Source organism: Pelodiscus sinensis, unplaced genomic scaffold (genome assembly GCF_049634645.1).
Source record: "Pelodiscus sinensis isolate JC-2024 unplaced genomic scaffold, ASM4963464v1 ctg34, whole genome shotgun sequence".
NCBI classification, from domain to species: Eukaryota; Metazoa; Chordata; order Testudines; family Trionychidae; genus Pelodiscus; species Pelodiscus sinensis.
Genome location: NW_027465849.1, coordinates 8,489,308 through 8,515,352, shown reverse-complemented (window position 1 = coordinate 8,515,352; position 26,045 = coordinate 8,489,308). Strand labels below are relative to the sequence as shown.

The following is a 26,045-nucleotide window of genomic DNA, read 5'->3' as shown; positions in this document are numbered from 1 at the left end:
GGCGGGCGGTGCGGGGACAGCTGGCTGGCTACCGGCCAGAGGCGCTCTGGGGACGGCTGGGTGGGAGGAGCTCGGGACCCCACGGGGGCGGGACGCGGGTTACTGCCCCCAGCCAAGGCAGAAGTGGGTGGGGCGGGTGGCTGGTCCCCCCCCCAGCAGGGGGCACCTTGCCGGGCTGCTAGGCGGCACCGGCGCTGGACGGCCGCTCGGGGCGGCGCTAGAGCACGGCCCGTCGCTGCCCTGCGTTGCCGGGGCCCTCGCTCGCCCGGGGGCGTTTCCGACCGGTGGGGCCCGGGCACTGACCAAGCTGCGGCGTTGCGCAGGGACTGGGTGGGGCCGGCCGTGTGCCCCCCTGCCCTGTCGAGGGGCCTGCGCCCCAAGGCCCGGCAGCGGCGTCAGACGAGAGTTTCTAGCCCCAGTTCCGCAGCTGTCGGCCCCGTGGCCCCCCGGGGTCCGTCCTCACGTTGTACTTCCCCCTCGGCCTCCTGCTGGGCTCCAGCCTCGCCCGCCTCAGGTCTGTGCCTTTGGAGAGACCGGACGCAACACGCCCTGCCCCCGGCCCCAGAGATAAACACTCCAGAGCCAGGCTAAACATGCCGGAGCCAGGCCGGACACACTCCAGAGCCAGCTTAGACACTCCGGAGCCAGGCTGGACACACTCTGGAGCCAGCCTAGACACTCCAGAGCCAGGCTGGACACACTCTGGAGCCAGCCTAGACACTCCGGAGCCAGGCTACACAATCCGGAGCCAGGCTGAACACTCCAGAGCCAGGCTGGACACACTCCGGAGCCAGGCTGGACACACTCTGGAGCCAGCCTAGACACTCCAGAGCCAGGCTGGACACACTCTGGAGCCAGCCTAGACACTCCGGAGCCAGGCCGGACACACTCCAGAGCCAGCCTAGACACTCCAGAGCCAGGCTGGACAAACTCCAGAGCCAGCCTAGACACTCCGGAGCCAGGCTACACAATCCGGAGCCAGGCTGAACACTCCAGAGCCAGGCTGGACACGCTCTGGAGCCAGGCTGGACACGCTCCGGAGCCAGGCTGGACACGCTCCGGAGCCAGGCTGGACACGCTCCAGAGCCAGGCTGGACACACTCCAGAGCCAGGCTGGACACACTCCAGAGCCAGAGATCTTCCAACGCACATCTCCCCGGCACCAAAGGCATCCCCAACCAAGGAGTTAATGATTGGGCAGTACCAGCAGTGTTTGCCCAAGGGGTTATGCAAGGCAGGAGGCAGGGCCCAACCCGCCCGGGAGGAGATATATAGCGGAGCCGGCCAGGCTCTCTGGCGACAGGCGAGTGTCTCCGTGCACCATGGAGCTGGCCGGAGCCATCACCATCTTCCTGGGCATCTACTTGTCTTGCCTCCTGGTCATCTCGACCTGGAGGAAACACTCGCGCTACAAGAACCTGCCGCCCGGGCCCACCCCCCTCCCGCTGATCGGGAACTTCCTGCAGATCAAGATGGGGGACACCCTCAAGTCCCTGGAGAGGGTGAGTCCCGGCCACCGGGGACCAGGGACACTGGGGGGGGGGGGGGTCCGAATTGCCAGGGGGGGCCAGGGCCAGCGAGGGGGAGGCCGGGTGGGGGAGGACTGGCTGGATGTTTTGCAAAGGGCCTCGAGCGAGTCCAACTCGGCACAAACCGTGGGGGCCGGAGAGAGCGGCCCCCCTCCAGGGCGGGGCCACGGGGTCCCTGTGGGGGGCTGCCCGAAAACAGCCGCTCAGTGTGTGGCCCAGCAAGGCCCCCCCAGGAATCTTACGTGCTAGGAAAGGGGCGGAGAAGACCCCGCACGGCCACCCCCTGCCTCCGGCCCTGCACGGCCACCCCCTGCCACCAGCCCCGCACGGCCACCCCCTGCCTCCGGCCCTGCACGGCCACCCCCTGCCACCAGCCCCACACGGCCACCCCCTGCCACCAGCCCCACATGGCCACCCCCTGCCTCCGGCCCCGCACGGCCACCCCCTGCCACCCGCCCTGCACGGCCACCCCCTGTCGCCAACCCCGCACGGCCACCCCCTGCCCCCGGCCCCTCATGGCCACCCCCTGCCCCCAGCCCCGCACGGCCAGCCGCTACCTCCGGCCCTGCACGGCCACCCCCTGCCCCCGGCCCCGCACGGCCACCCCCTGTCGCCAACCCCGCACGGCCACCCCCTGCCTCCGGCCCCGCACGGCCACCCCCTGTCGCCAACCCCACACAGCCACCCCCTGCCCCCAGCCCCGCATGGCCACCCCCTGTCGCCAACCCCGCACGGCCACCCCCTGCCCCCGGCCCCTCATGGCCACCCCCTGCCTCCGGCCCCGCACGGCCACCCCCTGCCCCCGGCCCCGCACGGCCACCCCCTGTCGCCAACCCCGCACGGCCATCCCCTGCCACCCGCCCCGCACGGCCACCCCCTGTCGCCAACCCCGCACGGCCACCCCCTGCCCCCGGCCCCTCATGGCCACCCCCTGCCCCCAGCCCCGCACGGCCAGCCGCTACCTCCGGCCCTGCTCTGCCACCCCCTGCCGCTGGTCCTGGGGCACCGCTCCCCCCGTGGGTGTTGCTGGGCTAAACATGGCTCCCCGTGGACTTCGCGCGCCTGGACCTTGGAGCAGTGGCTGGGGCAGGTCCAACCCCGCCTGGGACTCTGAGGCACCGAGCATCGCGCCCGCCCCAGGCTCCCACCCACGGCATGGCCAGGGCGTTCCCAGGAGGGGGGCGAAGGCCAGCCCTGTCGCGCACACGCTGCCGAGAGCCGCCCGTCCCCGGGCGATCCCTGGCTGGGACATCCCTGGCGTTACTGCCAGAGAGCGGGTCTGGGGCCGGCTACTGGGGGGGACGATTGTCTTGGGAGGTCTGTCTGTCTGTCTGTCCCCCTGGGCACAGGCCAGTTAGCTCTCCTTCCATACCCTGTTCACCTCCCCTCTGCCTGTCCCTGCGCACCCCGTCCATCTACCTGTCTCTGAACACCCCATCCGTCTGCCTGTCTGCCTTTCCCTGGACACCCCGTGTGTCTGTCTGCCAACCCCCACGCACCCCTTCCGTCTGCCTATCCCCCTACACCCTGTGTGTCTGTCTGCAAACCCCCACGCACCCCTTCCGTCTGCCTATCCCCCTACACCCTGTGTGTCTGTCTGCCAACCCCCACGCACCCCTTCTGTCTGCCTATCCCCCTACATCCTGTGTGTCTGTCTGCCAACCCCCACGCACCCCTTCTGTCTGCCTATCCCCCTACATCCTGTGTGTCTGTCTGCCAACCCCCACGCACCCCGTCCGTCTGCCTATCCCCCTACACCCTGTGTGTCTGTCTGCCAACCCCCACGCACCCCGTCCGACTGCCTATCCCCCTACACCCTGTGTGTCTGTCTGCCAACCCCCACGCACCCCGTCCATCTGCCTACCTCCTTACACCCCGTCTGTCTGCCTGTTTGCCTACCCCCGCATACCCTAACCCTCTGTCTGTCTGTCTACCCCCATGTACCCCATCCGTCTGTCCGCCTGTTCTCATGTGCCTTGTCTGTCTATCTGTCCACATATCTCCATACACCATGTCTGCCTGTCTGTCTACCCCACGCACCCTGTCTTTCTGCCTACCCCTACGCACCACATCTGTCTGCCTGTCTGCCTAGCCCTGTACACCCCATCCGTCTGTCTGCCTATTCACATATCTCCATACACTGCGTTTGCCTGTCTGCCTGTGACGGCGAGTCGGGGTCCCTCCGATCCTGCACCCCCGTAGCAGCAAGAACAGACTCTACCAGCCGGTAGAACAGGGAGGGTTTATTGCTTCTCCCGGATACAGCCCAGCACAGACGTGATGTGTCTAACGGAGTCTGGGCCAGGATGCCTCAGACCCCTTGAGATGGAGCCCTGGGCCCCTAGATTCCAGCCCCCTCCTTAGACTGGCTCCTTCATGCCCAAGACAGATTCTTCCCCCGAAAACACTCACTTCCTAGTTCCCTCGCTGCCCTCAACCGGTCAGACGGGTCGGGTCTTAGGCAGCCCACCTGCTGGGCTGTGCTCCGGACACCGGCCAGTAGGGGTCGCCCACAGCCCTAGCATAGCGACCAGCAAGGTACTGACACTACATCCCACTGCCTAGCCCGTACACTGCATCTGCCTGTCGGCCTGTTTGTACACCCCGTCTGCCTGTACTCTTACACACTTAGCTAGCGATCAGCTCACCAACGCCTCTGTCTAGTTGTGCATCAATCGCCGGAGGTACCCGCCTGGCTACTGTGAATCCCAAGCAGACCAGGGTCCAAGCCCCTGGTCCTCAAAGGGCTCCCAGCCCCCGGGGACAGAAGGGCGCCCCCTGCTGGTCCTTTGCCGTGTCAACTGCTTGACAACAGAGTTTGCGTTTCCAAGTTTCCCGACTCCTTCCCCGCGGTGTGTCTGTCCAGCGCCTGGCGCGGCTCCAGCGATGTGGGCGTGGGTGCCACTGCAGCACAGACCAGAAAGGGGACTCGCCTGGCAGAGATTGCCAGGGAAAGGTTTCCCACCAGAACACCGTGTTTTCAAGCAAACAAAATTGTTTGTGGCCAGGTCTGCTTCCCTAGAATGGTCCAGTACAGGGCTGGGGCAAGAAACCCAACGTTTCAAAGGTTGGGTTTCCAGAACGTCCCCCCCCAGACTCACAAGAGCACAAACACACAGCTTTCGCGTGTCGGTTTGCAGCCAGTCTGCATGTTTGGCAGCTCTTTTCCCCACAATTCCCCTTCAAGCCCAGAATGTGTCTGGTTTCCGCTCAGCTTCTTGCTGCTTTTTGGCAGGGTTTTTTGGGGGCGGGAGGGGAGGCGGAATTTTTGGGTGCCCAATCCCAGCACAAAGGGTGGGTTTGGGATTCGGCATTTTGCTTGGATTTTCCCCACCCCCCTTTGCTCCCCTGTGCTGTGCAGCTGCGGGACCAGTACGGCCCGGTGTTCACGGTGTATTTCGGGTCCAAGCCCATCGTGGTGCTGTGTGGTCACGAGGCGGTGAAGGAAGCCCTGGTGGACCAGGCGGAGGAGTTCAGCGGCAGAGGCGCCATGCCGACGGTGGAGAAGAACTTTCAGGGCCATGGTGAGACACGGGCATCGTGCACTACACCCCCCCCGCTCCGGAAGGGCTGGGTCCCGGCCGGCCGAAATGCAGAGTTCCACCGACTTCCGTGGGATGCCGCCGCCGGCTCGGGCCACGTCGAGCTTTTGTTAACAGGACACCCCTGCCTGTAGGACTTCTTGGGGGTGTGGAAGAAAAAAGAGCCCCCCTCAAAGGTCCCCCCGGCCCAGGTGTACAGCTGGGCATGTTTCATGGTGGGGTCCCCCACAGAGACCCCCCGGCCCAGGTGTACAGCTGGGCATGTTTCATGGTGGGGTCCCCCACAGAGACCCCCCGGCCCAGGTGTACAGCGGTGCATGTTTCACGGGGGGATCCTCCTTGCACGGCCCTGTGACCCCCTTGAACCTCCAGATTCACCGCCCCAGCTGGCTGACGCAAACCAGCCCCGCGCCCAATTTAACCGTCCGGCACGGTTGGGTTGGTGCATGTGGCACCGCCAGCTGGGGGCGGGGAACTGACCCCTAGCTACTGCGGGAGCCCTTGCCCCGACTCGGTTGCCATCTTCCTTCCTGGCCTGAAAACGTGCCTCCCCAGGGGTGGTCTTCGCCAACGGGGAGCGGTGGCGCCAGCTGCGCCGGTTCTCCCTCACCGTGCTGCGCAACTTCGGCATGGGGAAGCGGTCCATCGAGGAGCGCATCCGGGAGGAGGCCCAGTACCTGCTGGAGGCCTTTAGAAATACTAAAGGTGACTGCGCCGGGCGCTCCGCCCGCCGGGGGACGTGCTCCCCTGGCAATTGAAATGGGGGGGGAGAGAATTTACAAGGACAGGGTGTGGGAGGCGGTGGGAACTCGGGAAGAGTCCAGAGCACGGGGCGTGGGAGGTGAGAACTCGAGACGAGTCCGGAGCACGGGGCGTGGGAGGCGGTGGGAACTCGAGACGAGTCCGGAGCACGGGGCGTGGGAGGCGGTGGGAACTCGAGACGAGTCCGGAGCACGGGGCGTGGGAGGCGGTGGGAACTCGAGAAGAGTCCGGAGCACGGGGCGTGGGAGGCGGTGGGAACTCGAGACGAGTCCGGAGCACGGGGCGTGGGAGGCGGTGGGAACTCGAGACGAGTCCGGAGCAGGGGCCTGGGAGGCGGTGGGAACTCGAGACGAGTCCGGAGCACGGGGCGTGGGAGGCGGTGGGAACTCGAGAAGAGTCCGGAGCACGGGGCGTGGGAGGCGGTGGGAACTCGAGACGAGTCCGGAGCACGGGGCGTGGGAGGCGGTGGGAACTCGAGACGAGGCCGGAGCACGGGGCGTGGGAGGCGGTGGGAACTTGAGAAGAGTGAGGAGCACGGGGCGTGGGAGGCGGTGGGAACTCGAGAAGAGTCCGGAGCACGGGGCGTGGGAGGCGGTGGGAACTCGAGACGAGTCCGGAGCAGGGGCCTGGGAGGCGGTGGGAACTCGAGAAGAGTCCGGAGCACGGGGCGTGGGAGGCGGTGGGAACTCGAGACGAGTCCGGAGCACGGGGCGTGGAAGGCGGTGGGAACTCGAGAAGAGTCCGGAGCACGGGGCGTGGGAGGCGGTGGGAACTCGAGACGAGTCCGGAGCAGGGGCCTGGGAGGCGGTGGGAACTCGAGAAGAGTCCGGAGCATGGGGCGTGGGAGGCGGTGGGAACTCGAGACGAGTCCGGAGCACGGGGCGTGGAAGGCGGTGGGAACTCGAGAAGAGTCCGGAGCACGGGGCGTGGGAGGTGGTGGGAACTCGAGACGAGTCCGGAGCACGGAGCGTGGGAGGCGGTGGGAACTCGAGAAGAGTCCAGAGCACGGGGCGTGGGAGGCGGTGGGAACTCGAGAAGAGTCCGGAGCACGGGGCCTCACCCCGAGGGTCTCTTTCCTTCTCCCTCCCATGCTAGCGGAACCGTTTGACCCGACCTACTTCTTGAGCCGGGCTGTGTCCAACGTCATCTGCTCCATCGTCTTTGGCAACCGCTTCGACTACGAAGACAAGGAATTCCTGTCGCTGCTGCAGATGATGAACGAAAGCTTTCGGGAGATCAGCACGCCCTGGTCCCAGGTATGTTCCGCTCAAGACAAAACCCTGGGGATTTTCACTGCACGTGGGTGACTGTAGAGAACTGTGCTGAGGCACCAGAGCAAATACAGAGTAATTCTAGGGACTTCAGTGAAGGTACTCCAGAGTCACACTGACTTGACTCCAGATTCATAAAGGCTTGACTCCGGATTCACACCGGCGTGACTTGGGATTCATATGGGCGTGACTCCAGTTTCACACTGAATTGGCACTGGCGTGACTCCGGATTCACACCAGCAAGACTGGCAGTCTGGCTCTGGGGATGCACCAAAAGTCGTTCTCTGTGCGTCCCGTTTCTCTCTCCAGTTCTATGACATGTATTCGAGTTTCCTCAAATATTTCCCCGGCCCGCACACGAAAATCTACCACATCCTGGAAGACATGCGGAAGTTTATCGCGAAGCGAGTGAAGCAGAACCAAGCGACGCTGGATTCCAGTTCCCCCCGGGATTTTATCGACTGCTTCCTGATCCAGATGGAAAAGGTGGGGCGCCGGGGGGCTGGGAGCCGGGGCCGGGCTGGGGTGAGGTCTGAACAGACAGAGCCCGGGACCCCCCCGAGGCATGTGCATGAGAACCCTGCAACCGCAGCAGCGGGTCTGAGCGACGCGGTGGAAATGGCCCGGCTGATCTTTCGATTTTCTCCCCTGCAAGGAAAAGCAAAACCCGGCCAGCGAATTTAACATCAAGAACCTGGAACTCACCACACTCAACCTGTTCTTCGCCGGGACCGAGACGGTCAGCTCCACCCTGAGATACGGCTTCCTGCTGCTGATGAAACACCCCGACGTCCTAGGTAACCACGGCCAGCGAACGGAGCCCCAGGGTCCCACCCGGTGAGACGTGTCCTGTGGGGAGAGCCGGAAAAAGGCTGGTGCCCTGCGTTCGGGGCGTCTCCACCGCCTGTGTGACAGACCGGGCTGTGTCCGCTCAGGGCGAATTGCTCAAATCCGGGGCTCCTTACAGCCCCAGACTGGTGACCTCTCCACACAGGCCACACACCAGTCCCACAGAGCACTCCAGCAGCCTGCCTGAAGCCTCCCGAGCAAAACCCCTCCGACACCCCAGCAATATCCGTGCCCCAGATGGCCCCGGGCCTATACACAGGTGGGGGGTCCTAGCACCCAATCCCACCTACCCCGAACAAGTTCTGTCCGGTTCCAAGAAACCAGCCACAGATCCCTGGTCAATTTACCCTCTGGACCTTACCCACAAATCACGCTGGGCCAGTCCTTTAGCATCTAACATCTACAAGAAAGAAAAGCCTGAGAGTGAGGTTGTTAAAGGATAGTACGTTACCTGCACCGAATCTCCCAGTCCTCGATGCAGGCTCTAGCAGAGATGTTGCAGCTGCTGGTTTAAAAGTTCTTGTTGCACATCCTAGAATCAGGATGGGTCCACGGGTCTTTCTGGCTCTTCGATTCCTGCAGTGCTGCCTCTGGGATGAAGGGCTGAGCTGAGGACCAAGATGGAATCCCCCACATGGCCTATTTGTCCCTCCTTCCTGGCCTCTTTTTGGCTATCGCAGGTCACCTGGTCCACGGCTTATTCCTGTGTCCCCTGCTGGTAGCCCTTAGGTCTGAGTCAGCCTCATCCTTGAGGTGTGTCCTTGGCCCATTGAGAGCCATTGTCCCACAGGGCCTCGCTGATTAGCATGTCCATAGGCCGGGCCCTGCCCAATGCTCAGCCACATGCAGGGAAATATTCAGTGTCCATACAAGTCCATGCTCATAATTGCACACACAGACATTCTACACACACATGACCAGCGCACACAGGATCAGCAGACAGGGAGCTTCTATTCAACACCCCACATGGCCCCCCTTTATACTATTTTCTGGGGCCAACACCCCCACCTATGGGTGCAGCAGCGATCTGGCTGCTCCCCTCAGAATGCGGTAATGTGACAGCCTGCTGAGCCCAGAGCCGGGCAGAGCGAGACCGGGACTCCCTTCGGAAGGCTGGAATTGAGCCCAGAGCGTTTGGGACTCTGCTAGGATTTTAGTCCTCCTCTCTGTGGCCACTGGAGCCGGGCGACAAGGGTCTCGTGGACGCCGGCCGGGCGGGGCTGGCCATCCCCGTCTCCTGTGCAGCGCCTCTCATCGGCCGCGCCCCAAGGGCTTGGCACAGGAGGCCAGTGCCCTTATAGGGAAACTGAGGCATGGGGTGGGGGAAGTGGGAAGAGGCGCGGGGCGGGGAAGGGGGATTTCCAAGCCGCGTGCGGCCCGGCGGGGTGAGCTCTGGCGGTGTCGTGGGCAGGGAAGCTGCAGGAGGAGATCGAGCAGGTGATCGGGCGGAACCGCACCCCGGCCATCGAGGACCGGAGCCAGATGCCCTACACCGACGCCGTCATCCACGAGATCCAGCGGGTCAGCGACTTGATCCCCATGGACGTGCCCCACCGCGTGACCCGGGACACCCAGTTCAGAGGCTACACCATCCCCGAGGTGGGCGGTGCGCAGGGGGGCGGAGGGTGGGGGTTGGGGGCACAGGGGGCGGAGGGTAGGGGTTGGAGGCACGGGGGGCGGAGGGTGGGGGTTGGGGGCACGGGGGACGGAGGTTGGGGGTGTGCAGGAGGGGCGGAGGTTGGGGGTTGGGGGCACGGAGGGTGTGGAGGGTGGGGGTTGGGGGCACAGGGGGTGGAGGATGGCGGTGTGCGGGAGGGGCGGAGGGTGGGGGTTGGGGGCACGGGGGGGCGGAGGTTGGGGGTGTGCAGGAGTGCGGAGGGTGGGGGTTGGGGGCACGGGGGGCGGAGGTTGGGGGGGTGCGGGGGTGCGGAGGGTGGGGGTTGGGGGCACGGGGGGCGGAGGATGGGGGTGTGCAGGGGGGCGGAGGGTGGGGGTTGGGGGCACGGGGGGCGGAGGTTGGGGGTGTGCGGGGGTGCGGAGGGTGGGGGTTGGGGGCACGGGGGGCGGAGGATGGGGGTGTGCAGGGGGGCGGAGGGTGGGGGTTGGGGGCACGGGGGGCAGAGGTTGGGGGTGTGCGGGGGTGCAGAGGGTGGGGGTTGGGGCACGGGGGGCGGAGGAGGGGGCGGGAAGAGCCCGGGGCAGGTGCAGCTGGTGGGAACAGGCTCGGTGGCGCTGGGGGGCCGGGCAGGGCGGGTGCCAGGGTGCAGGGGGGGGGGGCCCAGGGGGCGGGCCAGGCTGGCTCATGCTCAGCACCTCGCGCTCCCCCCAGGGCACCGAGATCTACCCCATGCTGAGCTCCGTCCTGCACGACCCCAGCAAGTTCCAAAACCCCCAGAGCTTCAACCCCGGCAACTTCCTGACGGAGCAGGGCCGCTTCCGCAAGAACGAGGCCTTCGTGCCCTTCTCCTCAGGTACCCCCGGCGCCCGCCCGCCCCGGGCTCTGTCCGTCCCCGCCCAGCCGCTCCTCAGCCCCATGGCTGGCTGGCTGTCCGGCCGTCTGTCTGTCTGTCTGTCCGTCCGTCCGTCCCCGCCCAGCCGCTCCTCAGCCCCATGGCTGGCTGGCTGTCCGGCCGTCTGTCTGTCTGTCTGTCCGTCCCCGCCCAGGCACTCCTCAGCCCCATGGCTGGCTGGCTGTCCGGCCGTCTGTCTGTCTGTCCGTCCCCGCCCAACCACTCCTCAGCCCCATGGCTGGCTGGCTGTCCGGCCGTCTGTCTGTCTGTCTGTCTGTCTGTCTGTCCGTCCCCGCCCAGCCACTCCTCAGCCCCATGGATGGCTGGCTGTCCGGCCGTCTGTCTGTCTGTCTGTCTGTCTGTCCGTCCCCGCCCAGCCACTCCTCAGCCCCATGGCTGGCTGGCTGTCCGGCCGTCTGTCTGTCTGTCTGTCTGTCTGTCCGTCCGTCCCCGCCCAACCACTCCTCAGCCCCATGGCTGGCTGGCTGTCTGGCCGTCTGTCTGTCTGTCTGTCTGTCCGTCCCCGCCCAGCCACTCCTCAGCCCCATGGATGGCTGGCTGTCCGGCCGTCTGTCTGTCTGTCTGTCCGTCCCCGCCCAGCCACTCCTCAGCCCCATGGCTGGCTGGCTGTCCGGCCGTCTGTCCCCGCGCTCAGCCACTCCTCAGCCACAGGGCTCTGTCTGCCTGTCTCTCCGTCCATCTTTGTGCGGCTGCTCCTCAGCCACGTCTGTCTGTCCCAGCGCGGCCACTCCTCAGCCACGAAGCTGTCTGTCTGTCCATCTGTCCCCGCGCCTTGCCACTCCTAAGCCACGCAGCTGTCTGTCTGTCCATCTGTCCCCGCGCCTTGCCATTCCTAAGCCATGTGGCTCTGTCTGTCCGTCCGTCCGTCCCCTCGTGCACTGCAGCCCCTAACCCACACTCCTGGTCCGTCTGTCTGTCCCCCCACTCCCCTCCACCTTGCCAGTCCTGCTCTGTCTCAGTCTGGTCCCCCACAGGCGCTGGGACCCCGATAACGCTGCCCAGCTCGACTCCTGTCCCCTCGAGCCGGGGAGCCGCCCGCCTGCTCCGTGCAAGAGCCGGCCCCCCCGGCAGGTGCCCTCCTTGGCCGGGTGTGGCTCACCCCCCCACACTGTCCCCGCAGGGAAGCGGATCTGCCTGGGCGAGGCGCTGGCCCGCATGGAGCTCTTCCTCTTCCTCACCACCATCCTGCAGCGCTTCGCCCTGACGCCCCTGCAGCCCCCGGAGCAGATCGACACCACGCCCCAGGAGAGCGGCTTTGCCAAGATCCCCCCCTTCTACCAGCTCCGCATGGTCCCGTGCTGACGGGCGCCCTGTCCCCCTGCGCTTGCTTCGCCGTCGCTTCCAGTCCCCCATCCTGCACCGCCCGGGAGAGCAGGGAAGAGCCCGGCCCCTCAACCGCCCCACAGCCTGGGCACGGGGGGAGTTCAGGGCCCTCCCCCAGCCCACGGAGCAGGGATCTTGTGTCAGCGCAGGCCACACTCAACGGCTCTGTGGTTTGGGGGCCGGGTGGGAGGGGGACGTGCGAAATCCACCCACCTGGGTGCAGGAAAACATCTGTCCCGTGGCCGGCACGCTCAGTGCCCGCATGGCAGATGGCATGTGCCTGCCAACTCCTACACTGCCCCGCTTGCGCCTGCCATGTTCCCTTGAATTTTTCCACCCTTGTGCGGAATAAATTTTGTGCAGCGCACCGGGGCATGTGTGGATGTGCACCACCCATAGGAACACACGCTGCCGGCTGTGAGCTCTGCTAATCAGCTGGGTGGCCCTGACTCTCTCCTGGGTGGCCCCCCAAGGACTCAGCCCACAGGCCCCACTGCTAGCAGGGGCCCCGTTGTCCCCACGCTCTTGGCCTGAGAGTTGAACTCCATTTCCACCCACTGCTGGCGCTGGACCCAAGGAGATGCTCCCACGCCAGGGCACCGGCCTGGTCTGGGACGTTGCTGTGACCCCGAGCTGGGCGTGCGGCCCTGCCTGTCTCCTCCCGGGCAAGGCAAGCGGATTTTACGCGGCCTTATTTTTTCATTCGGTCTCCCCCCCCACCTGCCGCTTGCAACTATTTCCGCACTGAGCTGTCTACAGACAATAAAACACGAGCTGGGTGCTCTGGAGAGCAGCTTCGGGTGCTGGCTAGTTCTTGCCTCGTGCTCCGCAGTCGGTGGAGAGCTGGATACGGGGCCGGATCACAGGGGGGTTGGGGGGACCCATTGCTCCACCTGTCCATCCCCCCATCTCTCTGCCTCTGGCCTCAGACACCCCCTCTAGCTAGCTGGGTCTGGGGGGCACCTGCTTTCCCACTGCCCCTCATGCCCAAACCAGCCCCGTGCACCACGTTCTCCGGGCGTTGCAACATCGAACCCCTCACGGACCCTGAATCACATTTTCCGAGGGGATTTCGAAATGCACCAACTCCCAGATCCCTGTCGAGCCCGGCCCTTTGTTCCTGGGACAATGCCGGTTTATGTAATCGCCCGCAGTGTTTGCCTTCTCCGTGGCCGCCTCCCTCGGGGGCTAAGCCGCTGAGCTGACATGAAGCCCATTCACGTTCGCCGAGGCTTTTCTTCTCCATCCGCGCTCAGGTTTCTCACTTTTCTGCTCCCTTGCCAAGGGCTTGGCGGGCCCCACGCAAACCTGCCCGCCCAGTGCTGGTAAACAGCCACCGTGCCAGCCTGTTATGCAACCGCCGGCCCGCCCTGCAGTGTGGACCGGGCTGCAGCAGGTGGAATTTTCCAGCCTCCTGAGAGGGCTCAAGTGCCAACGCGGCAGCCTCACAATGCGGCGCCCGGCCTGACGGGCCCTGATCTCAGCCGGGGTCTGGGTGGCACCAGGACGGATGGGCCCTGATCTCGGCCGGGGTCTGGGTGGCACCAGGACCGAAGGGCCCTGATCTCGGCCGGGGTCTGGGTGGCACCAGGACCGAAGGGCCCTGATCTCTGCTGTCACGTTATTGGATTTTGAGGGGAGCAGCCAGATCACTGCTGCACCCTTGAGGGGTGTTGGCCCCTTTGTGCCACTTCTGGGGCCAACAACTGTGACAGACCGGGCCGTGTCTGGGCACAGCTGAGGGCGTCCGCTCAGGGCGAATTGCTCAAATCCGGGGCTCCTTACAGCCCCAGACTGGTGACCTCTCCACACAGGCCACACACCAGTCCCACAGAGCGCTTCAGCAGCCTGCCTGAAGCCTCCCGAGCAAAACCCCCCTGACACCCCAGCAATATCCGTGCCCCAGATGGCCCCGGGCCTCACACACAGGTGGGGGGTCCTAGCACCCAATCCCACCTACCCCGAACAAGTTCTGTCCGGTTCCAAGAAACCAGCCACAGATCCCTGGTCAATTTACCCTCTGGACCTTACCCACAAATCACACTGGGCCAATCCTCTAGCATCTAACATCTACAAGAAAGAAAAGCCTGAGAGTGAGGTTGTTAAAGGATAGTACGTTACCTGCACCGAATCTCCCAGTTCTCCATGCAGGCTCTAGCAGAGATGTTACAGCTGCTGGCCTAAGAGTCCTTGCTGCGCATCCTAGGATCAGGATGGGTTCACAGGTCTTTCCGGCTCTTCGATCCCTGCACTGCTGCCTCTGGGATGAAGTGCTGAGCTGAAGACCAAGATGGAGTCAGCCACATGGCCTATTTATCCCTCCTTCCTGCTCTCTTCTTGGCTGCAGCAGGTCACCTGGCCTGTGGCCTATCCCTGTGTTCCCTGCGGAGAGCCAGCCCCGGCTCGCTGCTGCAGCAGACCCCAAGGGCCCCGGGCTCTTCCCCGAGGTGGCTACCTCCGGAAGGGACCGCTCCAGGCCAATGGGGCAGGGGGCAGGGGGCAGGCAGGAGGAAGGGACTCGCGCGGCACAGGAAGAGGTGGGGGAGGGACGCAGGGTTGCAGCCCCCACCCCAGATTTCTGGGCAGGATCCGACCTGAGCGTGGGCAGCCCCCCCGTGTCCCCCGGCTGCAGCGTGGGCAGGAAGTGGTTAAGCCCCAGGCTGCCTGGTGCACCAGAGCCCAGGGAATCCGTCTGCCGGGGTGTCAGTGAACCCAGCCCAAGAGGTGGCTCAGCAGGGGAAGGGGCCTGGGAGCAGGACCTGGGGGGGGGGGGGGGCAGCGGGCGAGGAGGGGGCTAAGCCCCTGCCCGGGGGGCTGCTGCGGATCCTGCAGGGTGGGGTGCGAACAGGACGGAAACAGCGTCCTCCTGCCACTGCAGAGCTTAGCAGGGAGGTGGAGAATCTTCCCCAGGCCAGTGCAGTGTGGGGCTTTGACACACGCGGGGCCGGAGGACTTGAGCTTGCCCTGGGGGCCAGCCCAGCCAGGGCAGTGGGGGAGGAAGAAGCCGGCCAGCCAGGCTGTTGTGAGCTAAATGATCCGACCCGGGGTGATTCTCCGCCCAGCGCCGGGAGGGGGAGATGTGGGGGGGGGGGGCAGAGGGGCACAGCAGGGGAGGATGGGAAGAGGGGAAGCATGTCAAGGGGGCAGCGGGCAGCCAGGGCTGGCGGGGAACGGGGCGGCGGGGGGAGCTGGCTAAGGGGGGGAGCAGCCGACCCCACACACGGCAGCTTTGCCCCAGAAGCAGCCTTGCGCAGTTACCCCAACTTCAGCCGGCCTCTGGCGAGCCAGGATCTGGCCGGGAGCAGCCCCCCAGCGTGGCCGGGCGGGGAGGCAAAAACCGGGACAACCGGCCCATTTCTTTCAAGACGCAGGAGGGCCGAAATGCGGGACGGTCCCTTCCGAAGCAGGACAGCGGGCGGCTCGAGGCTTCCAGCTGGCGGCCGGCGGAGTCGCCCCCGGAGTCAAGTGGCTGCGTCGCGCGGACGCCCGGTGTGGCGCTGAACCAGCCCTGCCCCCACGCAGGCCGTGGGCCGGCCACCGGGCCCCGCGCTCGGCGCTGCACAAACCCAGCCGCGAATCCTCGGCCCCGAGGCCTGCAGTCCAGGGCGTGAGACGCACATGCGGGAAATTTTGCGCCTGTCACGGGGCTCTCCCCTCCCGCCGCCGGGCCAGCTGCTCCCAAGCCGATTAGCGACCCGGCATGGAAACCGAACCCTGTTTACCTGGCAGGGTTTCCGGATGCCACGGACGGCCCCGTCTCCCCTTACCATCCCGCCGGCATATAACCGCCGAGCGGGCGCCCACGAGGGGCCGTTCCCTGCCAGGTGCCATGGAGCTGGGGGCAGCCGCGACCGTGTTCCTGGCGCTCTGCCTCTCCTGCCTGGCGCTGCTTTCTGCGTGGAAGCGGCTGCACCAGGGCGGGACGCTGCCCCCCGGGCCGACCCCCCTGCCCTTCGTCGGCAACTTGCTGCAGCTCAAGACGGACGAAATCTTCAAGTCGTTCCTGGTGGTGAGTGGGGCCCCGGGGCCGCGGGGTGAAGGTCACGGGATGCTCGTTAATCTCTCCAGCACCCACCTCGCCCTGCTCCTGGGCTCTCCTGCGGCTCCGTGACTGTGCTGTGTGGGCAGGGTCCCACGCGGGCCAGGAGTGGACTGGGGCAAGGGGCCGCTCAGGCTCGGATTTAGGCAGGTGCAGGTGCTTCTCCCCATGTTGCAGAAGGGGAAACTGAGTCACAGACGGAGCAGAAGCGACTCATCTGTTCTCCGGAGTGGCAGGGGAAGTGTGGCCTAAGGGTGAGGGTGGGTACCTGAGCTGGGAGCAGTCCAGGTGCAGTTCTTGGCTCTGCTGCAGTCTTCCCAGATGACCTTGGAGGAGGTGCCGTGCCTCAGTTTCCCCAGCCATAAAATGGGATTGAGAGCTGGGCTGCTGGCTCCATGAACCACTCCCCCCTCCCCACCCTGGCTACACTGGCTCAGGATTGGTCCCCTCGCCTGCCCATCCCTGGGGCGGCCCCTCGGCACGAGCACGGAGCTGGCAACGTGACCCCCCTCCCGGCCTCCTTGCTGGGCTCTGCGCTGCAGCTGCGGGAGCAGTACGGGCCGGTGTTCTCCGTCTCCCTGGGCCCGCGGCGGGTGGTGGTGCTGTGCGGGCACGAGGCGGTGAAGGAGGCCCTGGTGGACCACGCCGAGGCGTTCAGCGGCAGAGGGGAGATGGCCTCCATCGACCGCAACTTCAACGGCTTCGGTGAGTGCCGGGGGGCGGCGGCTGAGACCCACCGAGCTCCACGCAGCTCACGGCGCATGGGAGGTTACCCGGGTGAATCAGCAGGGGGCGCTCTCCCCTGCAGGCAGGGCTGGCCCAGGGTGACACTAGGGGGTGCTGTGGGGCAGGGAGCTGTGCAGGGGGACTCAGCAGGGGGCGCTGTGGTGCAAGAAGTGAGGCGGTCAGCAGGGGGCGCTCTCCCCTGGCAGGCGAGGCTGGCCCCAGGGGGCGCTGTGGGGCAGGGTGGGCGCTCAGCAGGGGGCGCTCTCCCCTGGCAGGCGAGGCTGGCCCCAGGGGGCGCTGTGGGGCAGGGTGGGTGCTCAGCAGGGGGCGCTCTCCCCTGGCAGGCGAGGCTGCCCCCAGGGGGCGCTGTGGGGCAGGGTGGGCGCTCAGCAGGGGGCGCTCTCCCCTGGCAGGTGGGGCTGGCCCCAAGGGGCGCTGTGGGGCAGGGAGCAGGGTGGCACTCAGCAGCGGGCGCTCTCCCCTGGCAGGCGGGGCCAGCCCCAGGGGGCGCTGTGGGGCAGGGAGCAGGGTGGGCGCTCAGCAGGGGGCGCTCTCCCCTGGCAGGCGGGGCTGGCCCCAGGGGGAGCTGTGGGGCAGGGTGGGCACTCAGCAGGGGGCGCTCTCCCCTGGCAGGCGGGGCCGGCCCCAGGGGGTGCTGTGGGGCAGGGAGCAGGGTAGGCGCTCAGCAGGGGGCGCTCTCCCCTGGCAGGTGGGGCTGGCCCCAGGGGGCGCTGTGGGGCAGGGAGCAGGGTGGGCGCTCAGCAGGGGGCGCTCTCCCCTGGCAGGTGGGGCTGGCCCCAGGGGGTGCTGTGGGGCAGGGTGGGCGCTCAGTAGGGGGCGCTCTCCCCTGGCAGGCGGGGCTGGCCCCAGGGGGCGCTGTGGGGCAGGGTGGGCGCTCAGCAGGGGGCGCTCTCCCCTGGCAGGCGGAGCTGGCCCCAGGGGGCGCTGTGGGGCAGGGTGGGCGCTCAGCAGGGGGCGCTCTCCCCTGGCAGGCGGGGCTGGCCCCAGGGGGCGCTGTGGGGCAGGGAGCAGAGTGGGCGCTCAGCAGGGGGCGCTCTCCCCTGGCAGTCAGTGCCAACCCCAGGATGTGCCCGGGGGGGGGGGGGGTCTCCCCTGCAGCGGGCACGCCCGGGGCTGACTCCCCTCGCTCTCTGCCGTCGTTCCCAGGCGTGGCCATGGCCAACGGGGAGCGGTGGCGGCAGCTGCGCCGGTTCTCCCTCAGCACCCTGCGGGACTTCGGCATGGGCAAGCGGGGCGTGGAGGAGCGCATCCGGGAGGAGGCCCAGTGCCTGCTGGAGGAGCTCCAGAAAACCAGAGGTCTGTGAGTTCGCATCCCCCTTCTCCCCCCCGAGCAGTGCCAGGGCCAGGGCCAAAGCCAGGGAGGCCCTATTTATAAGGCCAATGTTGCCGTGGTAACCGAGTACCTCCCACATACATCACCTCCCGTCAGCAGGCTGATTTCCCCCATTTCACAGAAGGGAAACTGAGGCACAGACGGACTCATCTGGCTGCAGGAGTGGCCGAGGAAACGTGGCCCAGGGGTGAGGGTGGGTGCCTGAGTAGCAAGCAGGTGCAGTTCCTGACTCTGCTGCAGCAGTCCCAGGTGACCTTGGATGAGGCGCCGTGCCTCAGTTTCCCCCCATAAATAGCAGCACCTCATCTTACAGGGAAGGGGTGAGGGAGACGGGGCGGGGGGGCGTTACCGCCTTCGCGTGACCCAACTTCGAGCTGCAGACTGAGGCATACGGGACACGCCCATGCGGGGGGGAGACGAGAGGCCGTAAACATTCCTTCTGATTATGAAAGAGATGGGCTGGGACCCAACCGCCTGCTTCCCCCAGCCTGCGCCTCGCCTCAGGACTCCCCCGTGGCTACATTCAGTAAGCTCTCCCGATGCCGTAGGAGAACAGCCAGACTCGCCTTCTCCAGTGGGCCCGGAGCACAAATTAGCTGCGTTTCACGGAGGCCAGCAAATCAGTAGGTAGCCAAGAGGCAGTGTTGCCTAGTGGTCTGACCTGGGGTCTGGAAACATGGGTTCCACTCCCTGCTCTGCCCCGTCTTGTCTGCGCCTCTTCGTCCCCTGCTCTGTGACTCAATTTCAAGGAGGCGAAGACGACTCGCTAATCCGCTGGCGTCATGCCTTTGCTGGAATGAAAGGGGCGTCCCACACCCTAGGCCTGGGTGTCTTATCGAATCAGCATTTCAGTGCGTATCTCACCGTTTTCAGCATGGAAACAGGCCCCGGCTCTAAACAATGCTGTGATTTCCACCTGGCACCGGCTCCTTGGGTTGCCACACGCTGCCTTTTGGAGACAGAACCGTGAGAGCGCACGCACGGCCATGTGACTCTTGTCGGGAAAAACGCCCAGTTTGGGGGACAAAAAGCATCCAGCCCCTCGAGAGACTTTTGTCTGTTCCTCTCCCTTTATTGTCGACCAAGAGCCAGTGCGGACTCTGCTGTTTGTTTGTCGGGAGAACTGGCTTCTGCCAGGGTCCCACCATGTCTGCCCTGCTGGCTCTGCTCAGTGTCTTGTGATCTCTGCTGCTCTGCAGGCCTGTGCCCCTCCCCTGTCAAAGCTCCGGGACGTGACTGACAGCTGAGGGAGCTGCTCCGTGTGGGGAACAAAGAGCAAACCATTGGGATGCTCCTGTTCTGCCCGGCTAGGAACCCAGTGGCGGGCAGGCTGCTGCCGCCAGGGGAGGGCTGGAGAGACAGCAGTGCATTAAAAGATGCTCACCCACAATGCTTTGCTGTATCTGTGGACAGGGGAGCTAGCCATGTGGCCACGAAATGTCGATGATGGGAGGGAGAAAAAACAGTTTGCTCTGTTTTCACGGTTGGCGACTTTTGCTCATAGACGGCGTCTGTGTCGCCAACCCTGCCCCATGTAGACACAGCCTGAGGCTGCAGAGAGCCCGAAACGGTTGCCCCAAAAGGGGGGAGCTGCCCTTCTAAACCCGGATGCCCCCACCCCAAGAAGGGAGAGGGCCACAGGAGGAGGCAAGGCCACCCCGGGAGAAGGATCACCCGTCGCGGCTGCTTTTCTCCGTGCCAGGTTTGCCCTTTGACCCGACCTTCTTCCTGAGCCGCACAGTCGCCAACGTCATCAGCTCCATCGTCTTCGGGAGCCGCTTCGACTACGAGGACCCGACGTTCCTCTCCTTGCTGCGCATGATCAACGAAAGCTTCACAGAGATGAGCACTCCCTGGGCCCAGGTACCGCCGGCCGCCCGCGGGGTTGGGCAAAGAATTCCTCCCCCCCCGGGCCCCGATTTCTGGGGTGCTCCAGCTGCCGGGACCCCTAATTGAGACGTTCAGCAGCAGCTTGTCCTAGCTCGGGTCCTCAGAGCCCTTGTCCTTCTGGGCTGAAAGGTGGGGTGTGCCCTCCGCCCTGCTCCTCCGAGCCCGGAAGCAGAGTGGGGACCGTTCCGCGGCAGGTTTGCGATCGTTTGGGGTGGCGCCAGGTTATAACGACGCGAGGGATGAACCACTGGGAGACCGTCTCGATGGGTGGGGTGGATCCTCCATGCTGAGGGATCATTGAAACCAGGCTGGTGGTCTCCAGTCAGGGGCCGGGGACCCCAAAACAGCTGGTGGAGCCCCCCGGGGATGTTCTTGGGGTAGGTTGCCAGGGGCCATCGGTGAACTCGGCTGGTGTCTGCCTCCTGCAGCTCTACGACATGTACTCCTGTGTCATGCGGTACCTGCCCGGGCGTCACCACCGCCTCTACCACCTCATCGAGGCCCTCAAGGCCTTCATCGCCCAGAGGGTGCAGCTCAACCAGGCGTCGCTGGACCCCGACGTCCCACGGGATTTCATCGACTGCTTCCTCCTGCAGATGGAGAAGGTACCGGCCTGGGCCGGGCTGGCACCAGGAGATGCTTGGAAACCTTCCGGCTCGGGAGCGCTCTGAGCAGAGGCTGGTTCTTTGGGCCGTTTGTACAGCGCCTGGCACCCTGGCGAGCTGGTCCGGGACTAGGGTGTTTTACCGTAATCCATCTAGTAGCCATAACATGTACCACACCTGACACCTGACCTCTGGCGTCCTGGTCCAGGACTAGGGTGGGGCTACTGTAATCCATCTAGTAGCCATAAAATGTACCACACCTGACAGTGTCCTGGTCCAGGACTAGGGTGGTGCTACCTTAATCCATCTAGTAGCCATAAAATGTACCACGCCTGACACTTAGTGTCCTGGTCCGGGACTAGGGTGGTGCTACCTTAATCCATCTAGTAGCCATAAAATGTACCACTGTGACGTAGTGGGGGTACTTGCTGGGCTGTGGTGACCCCTGCTGTCTGGAGCAAGACCCAGCAGGGAAAACCTCACTATGCAAGGGTAATTCCAAACTTGTTGAACCAGTGGCCAGACACCCCCCATGGAGAGGAACAAAGGAAGGTGGAAGCTGCCCTGGCTGGGGGGCAGGGCTGGAGGAGGGTTAGTCAGTTGCTGGCTGGAAGGCAGAGAAGAAGGAGCTGGGGAGGGGGCTGGGACTCCCCTACCTCAAGGGGGGGCACTGAGACCTCTTAGCCCCCAGTTCCTGTAACCAGATTACATCTGTGCTGCGCTGTGCTGGAGGAGCAATAAACCACCCTCAATTCCACTGGCTGGTGAAGTCTGTTTGTGCCATTTCGGGGTGCAGGAGACGGGGAACCCCCAACGCGCCGTCACAACCACACCTGGCACTTAGTGTCCTGGTCCGGGGCTAGGGTGGTGCTACCGTAATTTATCTAATAGCCATCAAATATACCGCCCTGGCACCTGGTGTCCTGGTCCAGGACAGGTGTGGTTCTGCCTTAACACCCCTACTAGCAATAAGAAAGGTCAGAGTCCGACATAAGAGGCCTGCCCCTGGCTCCTTGTCGGGGGGCTGCCGTGGCTTTTGTGCATGAAGGTTCTGGCCCCAGCCACAGCCGCCTGTAACGGCTAGGCCCCTGCAGGGGGGTTGTCAGCTGCCTCTTTCTGTGCCCGTCTCCCCCAGGAAAAGAAAAACCCCAGCAGTGAATTCAACACCACGAACTTGGTACTCACCACGCTCAACTTGTTCTTCGCTGGCACGGAGACCGTCAGCTCCACCCTAAGATACGGCTTCCTCTTCCTCATGAAGTACCCGGAAGTCGAAGGTAAAGGCAGGAAAAGGAAGGATTGGCTGCACCTTGAGTGACAGCAGCCGGGATGGAACCCGCATCCCGCAGTCCAGGCCCCATCACTTGATAAGGAGAATCTCCCTTTACAGCAGTATAGGGCCTATGATACATAGTTAGGCAGTCCATTTCCGCCCAGCAGAGGGCAACAATGTTCCTACACACTAATGCATGAATATGAGGCCCAGGGTTGGTTCTCTCTGTGCAGAACTGAACCCCAGACCTCTCCTTTAAAACCTGCCTCTGCTATTGGACCAGCTCTGTTAGCTCCCATCAGCCTCTCTGCGTGCATTCCAGGTTGGGATAATGGAGCCCTTTGCCGAAAGCCCGTCCCTTTGGCATGGGCCATGAGCCTGCAGGTCGGGGGGCTCCGACAGTCAGTGCCAGTTGCTGCCCGCCCAAGTACGCCCCGGCTAGGACACACACCCGCTAGCCCCACCAAAATCGGCAACCGCTGCTCTGTGCCGCCCCGAATTCCCCCGGGGGCAGCTGGTATTTCAGCTCTAACATGTGAATTGCTCGGCCCTGTAGCAGCCGGATGGGCCACAGATTGGCCCCATCTCACAGTCACTGCCGCCAGTCCCTGCCTCTCCCACCCGGCCTGGGGGCTGTGCTGTCCATGTGGTTCCTGTGGAGCTCTGCCCCTGTCTCCGCAGAAAAGGTGCACCGGGAAATCGACCACGTCATCGGCCGCCACCGCGTCCCTGCCAGCGAGGACCGGATGAAGATGCCCTACACCGACGCCGTGATCCATGAGATCCAGAGGCTGACGGACATTGTGCCCTTGGGGGTGCCGCACACCGTGATCCGGGACACCCAGTTCCGGGGGTACACGCTCCCCAAGGTGCGGGCCAACAGGCAGGCGTTTGGGGGTTGTTTTTGCAAAGGGAAAGGTAGTTTGGGGCTCGGCCCCTTGTATCTGAACCCCCTGGGTGTTTGCCAGGAACATAAATGCACCTGTGATGGCGCGTCGGGGTCCCCTCTGATCCTGCACCCCCGTAGCAGCAAGAACAGACTCCGCCCGCCAGTAGAACAGGGAGGGGTTATTGCTTCTCAGGGATACAGCCCAGCACAGACGGGATGTGGCTACAGGAGTCGGGGCCAGGATGCCTCAGCCCCCTTGGGTTAGGGGTCCATCGCCCCCTCAGCACCCAGCTTAGTCTGTTCCCTTCAAGTTTTCTCCCAGGAACCTGCCCAGCTCCCAGATCCTGCCCCCCAGGCAGGTGTTCGTCTCCGCCCCCCTTTGTCTCTCCCCCTGGGAAGAGCCTTGTTATCTGCTCAAGCTGGGACGAGGTGTCTGAGCCAATCCGCACGTGGGTGAGTCAGTGGGAGGCACACCTCACAGCACAGGGGAACCCCGGGTTACAGAGCAGACGGCCCCCCCACGACGTCACAGCACCAGTGGCTGCAAACCCCTGCCTCTCCCTTTTCTGGGCACACAAACCTCATCCCGACTGTTCATGGAAGAACAACACAACAGGAAGAACCTCGCAGCCCACAATGAGAATAAACAGCCCTACGGAGGAAGGGGCAGACAGCCCCCACTGTCAGTTGCGGGTCAAGACTGTAAGGGACCCTCCCGTCTTGCCAAAGGAGGTGCGGGGATGTATCCCACCGCACACACCAACGCAGTGATTAAAGAGTCAGGGAAACCCTAGACTGTCTTTATTTCCTGTTTACACAGATGAAATTATATGCCCCGCCGTGAATCCCTCGAAAGGGTACCCCACAGCTATCTCCTGTGGGCCGGAGGTGGTTGCTTCCAAGAGATCCCGAAGGATTCAATTCCTGCCCTCTCTTCTCTTTTCCCCCAGGGCACCAACGTCTTCCCGTTACTGGGCTCTGTCCTACGGGACACGAAGTACTTCAGCAGCCCCGAGGAGTTCAACCCTGGGCATTTCCTGGACGAGAACGGCCGTTTTAAGAAGAACGAGGCCTTCGTGCCCTTCTCCTCCGGTACAGGACCAGCCTCCTGACCCCAGCGCTCACTCCCTGCTCTCTGGCGCTTGGTGTCCGGGAGCTGGGCTGGGGAGCATCCCGGGGGCTTCCGTAGCAGACGGGATCCGTGGGCCTCTCCCGTCGGCCAGCCCTAGCAAAGCAACACTTCGGCTAGTAACGCGGGTCCCTGGCACAGCGACTCGGGCCAGGCACTAAGGCCTGGAATTGCACTCAGGAGACCTAGGGAGGCCTGGTTCTTCGAGGGGTGAGAGCTACAGGTTAGGTTGGCAGCCAGGACTCCTGGCTTCTCTCCCCAGCTCTGGGAGGGGAGTGGGGGCTAGTGGTTAGAGCGGGGGAGCTGGGTTCTCTCCCCAGCTCTGGGAGGGGAGTGGGGGCTAATGGTTAGACAAGGGAGGCCTGGGAGTCAGGATACATGGGGCGCCCTGCCCCCGCTGTGCACCCTTTCCCCTCTCCATGCCTCAGTTTCCCCTGCAACGATCCTGACTTGCCCCGTGTGAGGCCGGCGCATGCCAAGTCCCCGGTGTGTGTGTGTTTCCAGGCAGGCGGGTGTGCCTGGGCGAGGGCCTGGCCCGCATGGAGCTCTTCCTCTACTTCACCACCATCCTGCAGCGCTTCGCCCTCCAGCCCCTCGTGGCCCCGAAGGACATTGAGGTCAGCCCGAGAATGAGCGGCTTCGGGAACGTCCCCCCCACGTACCAGCTGTGCCTGGTCCCCCGCTGACACCGTGAGCTGCTGTTCGGGAGGCTGCGGGCGGGGGGGGGGGGTAGCCACCAATTACGGAGCCTTTTAGGAGCTAGGGGTCTCACACGCCTTTCTTAGTTTGCCTTCGGTAAAGGGCAGCTCAGATTCCGCCGTATCTCGGCAGCTCCCTGGGAGCAGGGGCCTTCAGAGGGCAGGCTCCAGGCGTCCCCGGAAAACAGACACGGGAGCCAGACGGCCTCCCCCAGGAATTCCTGCAGCCAGCCCATATCTTGAGGTCGAGCTAGTGCGTAGACGGAGACAGCCAGTTGCAGAGCCGGGGCCCCACACCCATGTACATCTCCTTCTCCACGGCCTAAACGCAAGAGCCGCTACGGGGGAAATCCAGGCGTCTCCACCATGTGACGGGCATAGTCACAGAGGCGAGACACTCGATGCATATTGGCCTTTCGGGGAGGAATTTCTCCAGTGTAGATTGGAACCTGTCAAAATACAGGGGCCCGGTTTTGCTGGACATTTTGGAGCTGTCTGAGTATCATGGGATTGGAAACCGGCCCAGTTTTCTTCCCCCAGCGTCCCCAATGAAAAGAATGTCGGTTGGCCATTTTCCACTGACTTTTTTGTTCTTGCCTTTTTTCGGTCAGTCTTTGATCGGTTTTTCTTCTTTCCTCCTCCTAAAAAAAAGAAAAGACAAATACCGGGGCGCTGGGGGGGGGTGCGGGGGGGGGGGAGAGGGAAGAGAGTGTGTAGCCAGAGGGCAAAAATGACAACGGGATACAAAAAAAGTTTTTCTTTTAAAGAAAAGTTGGCCCAAAAATGCCCAACGCGACCGTTTGCCGTGCGCTTTCGACCTGCCCGGGTGTGTAAAAAGAGTCCAGCTGCCTCTCTGACTCTCTTCGATCTCTTCTGACTCCCACCACAACCACCCAGGCAGACGCCCACGCCGGTTCGATGAGGCTTCACCTGGGACTTTTGTGGAGCTTGGCTTTGCCGTTCATTGAAATAAACGAGACCGTGTGTGAATAGACGGGAGACTCGCGTTCTTGTTTCCAACTCTGCCATGGAGACCAACAATTGTTTCTTTCCATTTCATCTTGAGAGGGCTCACGGCATCTTACGGGACAAGGGCGGGGCCGGGGGGGGAGGCTCCCCGGCTCCGAACGAAACACAGGCCTTGGTCATAAGGTGCGTTGCCGTCACACGGCTGCCAAAAAAGCCAACCTGGTTCTGGGCTGCATGAACAGGAGTGCGGTGAGCAGGACACGAGGAGTCGTTCTCCGGCTTGCTCCACGCTGGTCAGGCCTCAGTTGGAGGGTTGTGTCCAGTTCTGGGCCCCACGTTTCGGGAAAGATGAGAGGAAATTGGAGAGGGTCCAGAGAAGAGCAACAAAAATGACAAACGGTCGAGAGAACGTGAGCTAGGAGGGCAGACTGAAGGAACTGGGCTTGTTTAGTTTGGAAGGAGAAGACTGAGGGGGGACATGCGAGCGGTTTTCAAGGACCTAAAAGGGTGGCACAGGAAGGAGGGGGGGAAATTGTTCTCCTTGGCCGCTGAGCACAGGACAAGCAGCGATGGGCTGAAATTGCAGCCAGGGAGGTTGAGGTTGGACACGAGGAAAAACTTCCTGCCTGTCCGGGTGGTGAAACACTGAAACAAATTGCCTGGGGG

General features: G+C 64.1%; 2 protein-coding genes across 2 annotated transcripts; both read left to right on the top strand.

Annotated features, from left to right (window-relative positions):
• Nucleotides 1-1,281: 1,281 nt before the first annotated feature.
• On the top strand, nucleotides 1,282-12,237 carry LOC142818220 (cytochrome P450 2G1-like). The gene is made up of 9 exons (XM_075915588.1): nucleotides 1,282-1,502; nucleotides 4,891-5,053; nucleotides 5,627-5,776; nucleotides 6,929-7,089; nucleotides 7,414-7,590; nucleotides 7,760-7,901; nucleotides 9,365-9,552; nucleotides 10,283-10,424; nucleotides 11,605-12,237. The coding sequence occupies exons 1-9, from the start codon at nucleotides 1,323-1,325 to the stop codon at nucleotides 11,784-11,786; spliced, it is 1,485 nt and encodes a 494-aa protein (XP_075771703.1). The 5' UTR covers nucleotides 1,282-1,322; the 3' UTR covers nucleotides 11,787-12,237.
• A 3,386-nt stretch (nucleotides 12,238-15,623) lies between these two features.
• Nucleotides 15,624-25,663, top strand: LOC102458597 (cytochrome P450 2G1-like). Its single transcript, XM_075915598.1, has 10 exons — nucleotides 15,624-15,816; nucleotides 16,389-16,551; nucleotides 17,740-17,889; nucleotides 19,629-19,789; nucleotides 20,245-20,421; nucleotides 21,557-21,698; nucleotides 22,376-22,563; nucleotides 23,534-23,675; nucleotides 24,217-24,402; nucleotides 25,178-25,663. The coding sequence occupies exons 1-9, from the start codon at nucleotides 15,637-15,639 to the stop codon at nucleotides 24,396-24,398; spliced, it is 1,485 nt and encodes a 494-aa protein (XP_075771713.1). The 5' UTR covers nucleotides 15,624-15,636; the 3' UTR covers nucleotides 24,399-24,402; nucleotides 25,178-25,663.
• The last annotated feature ends 382 nt before the right edge of the window (nucleotides 25,664-26,045 follow it).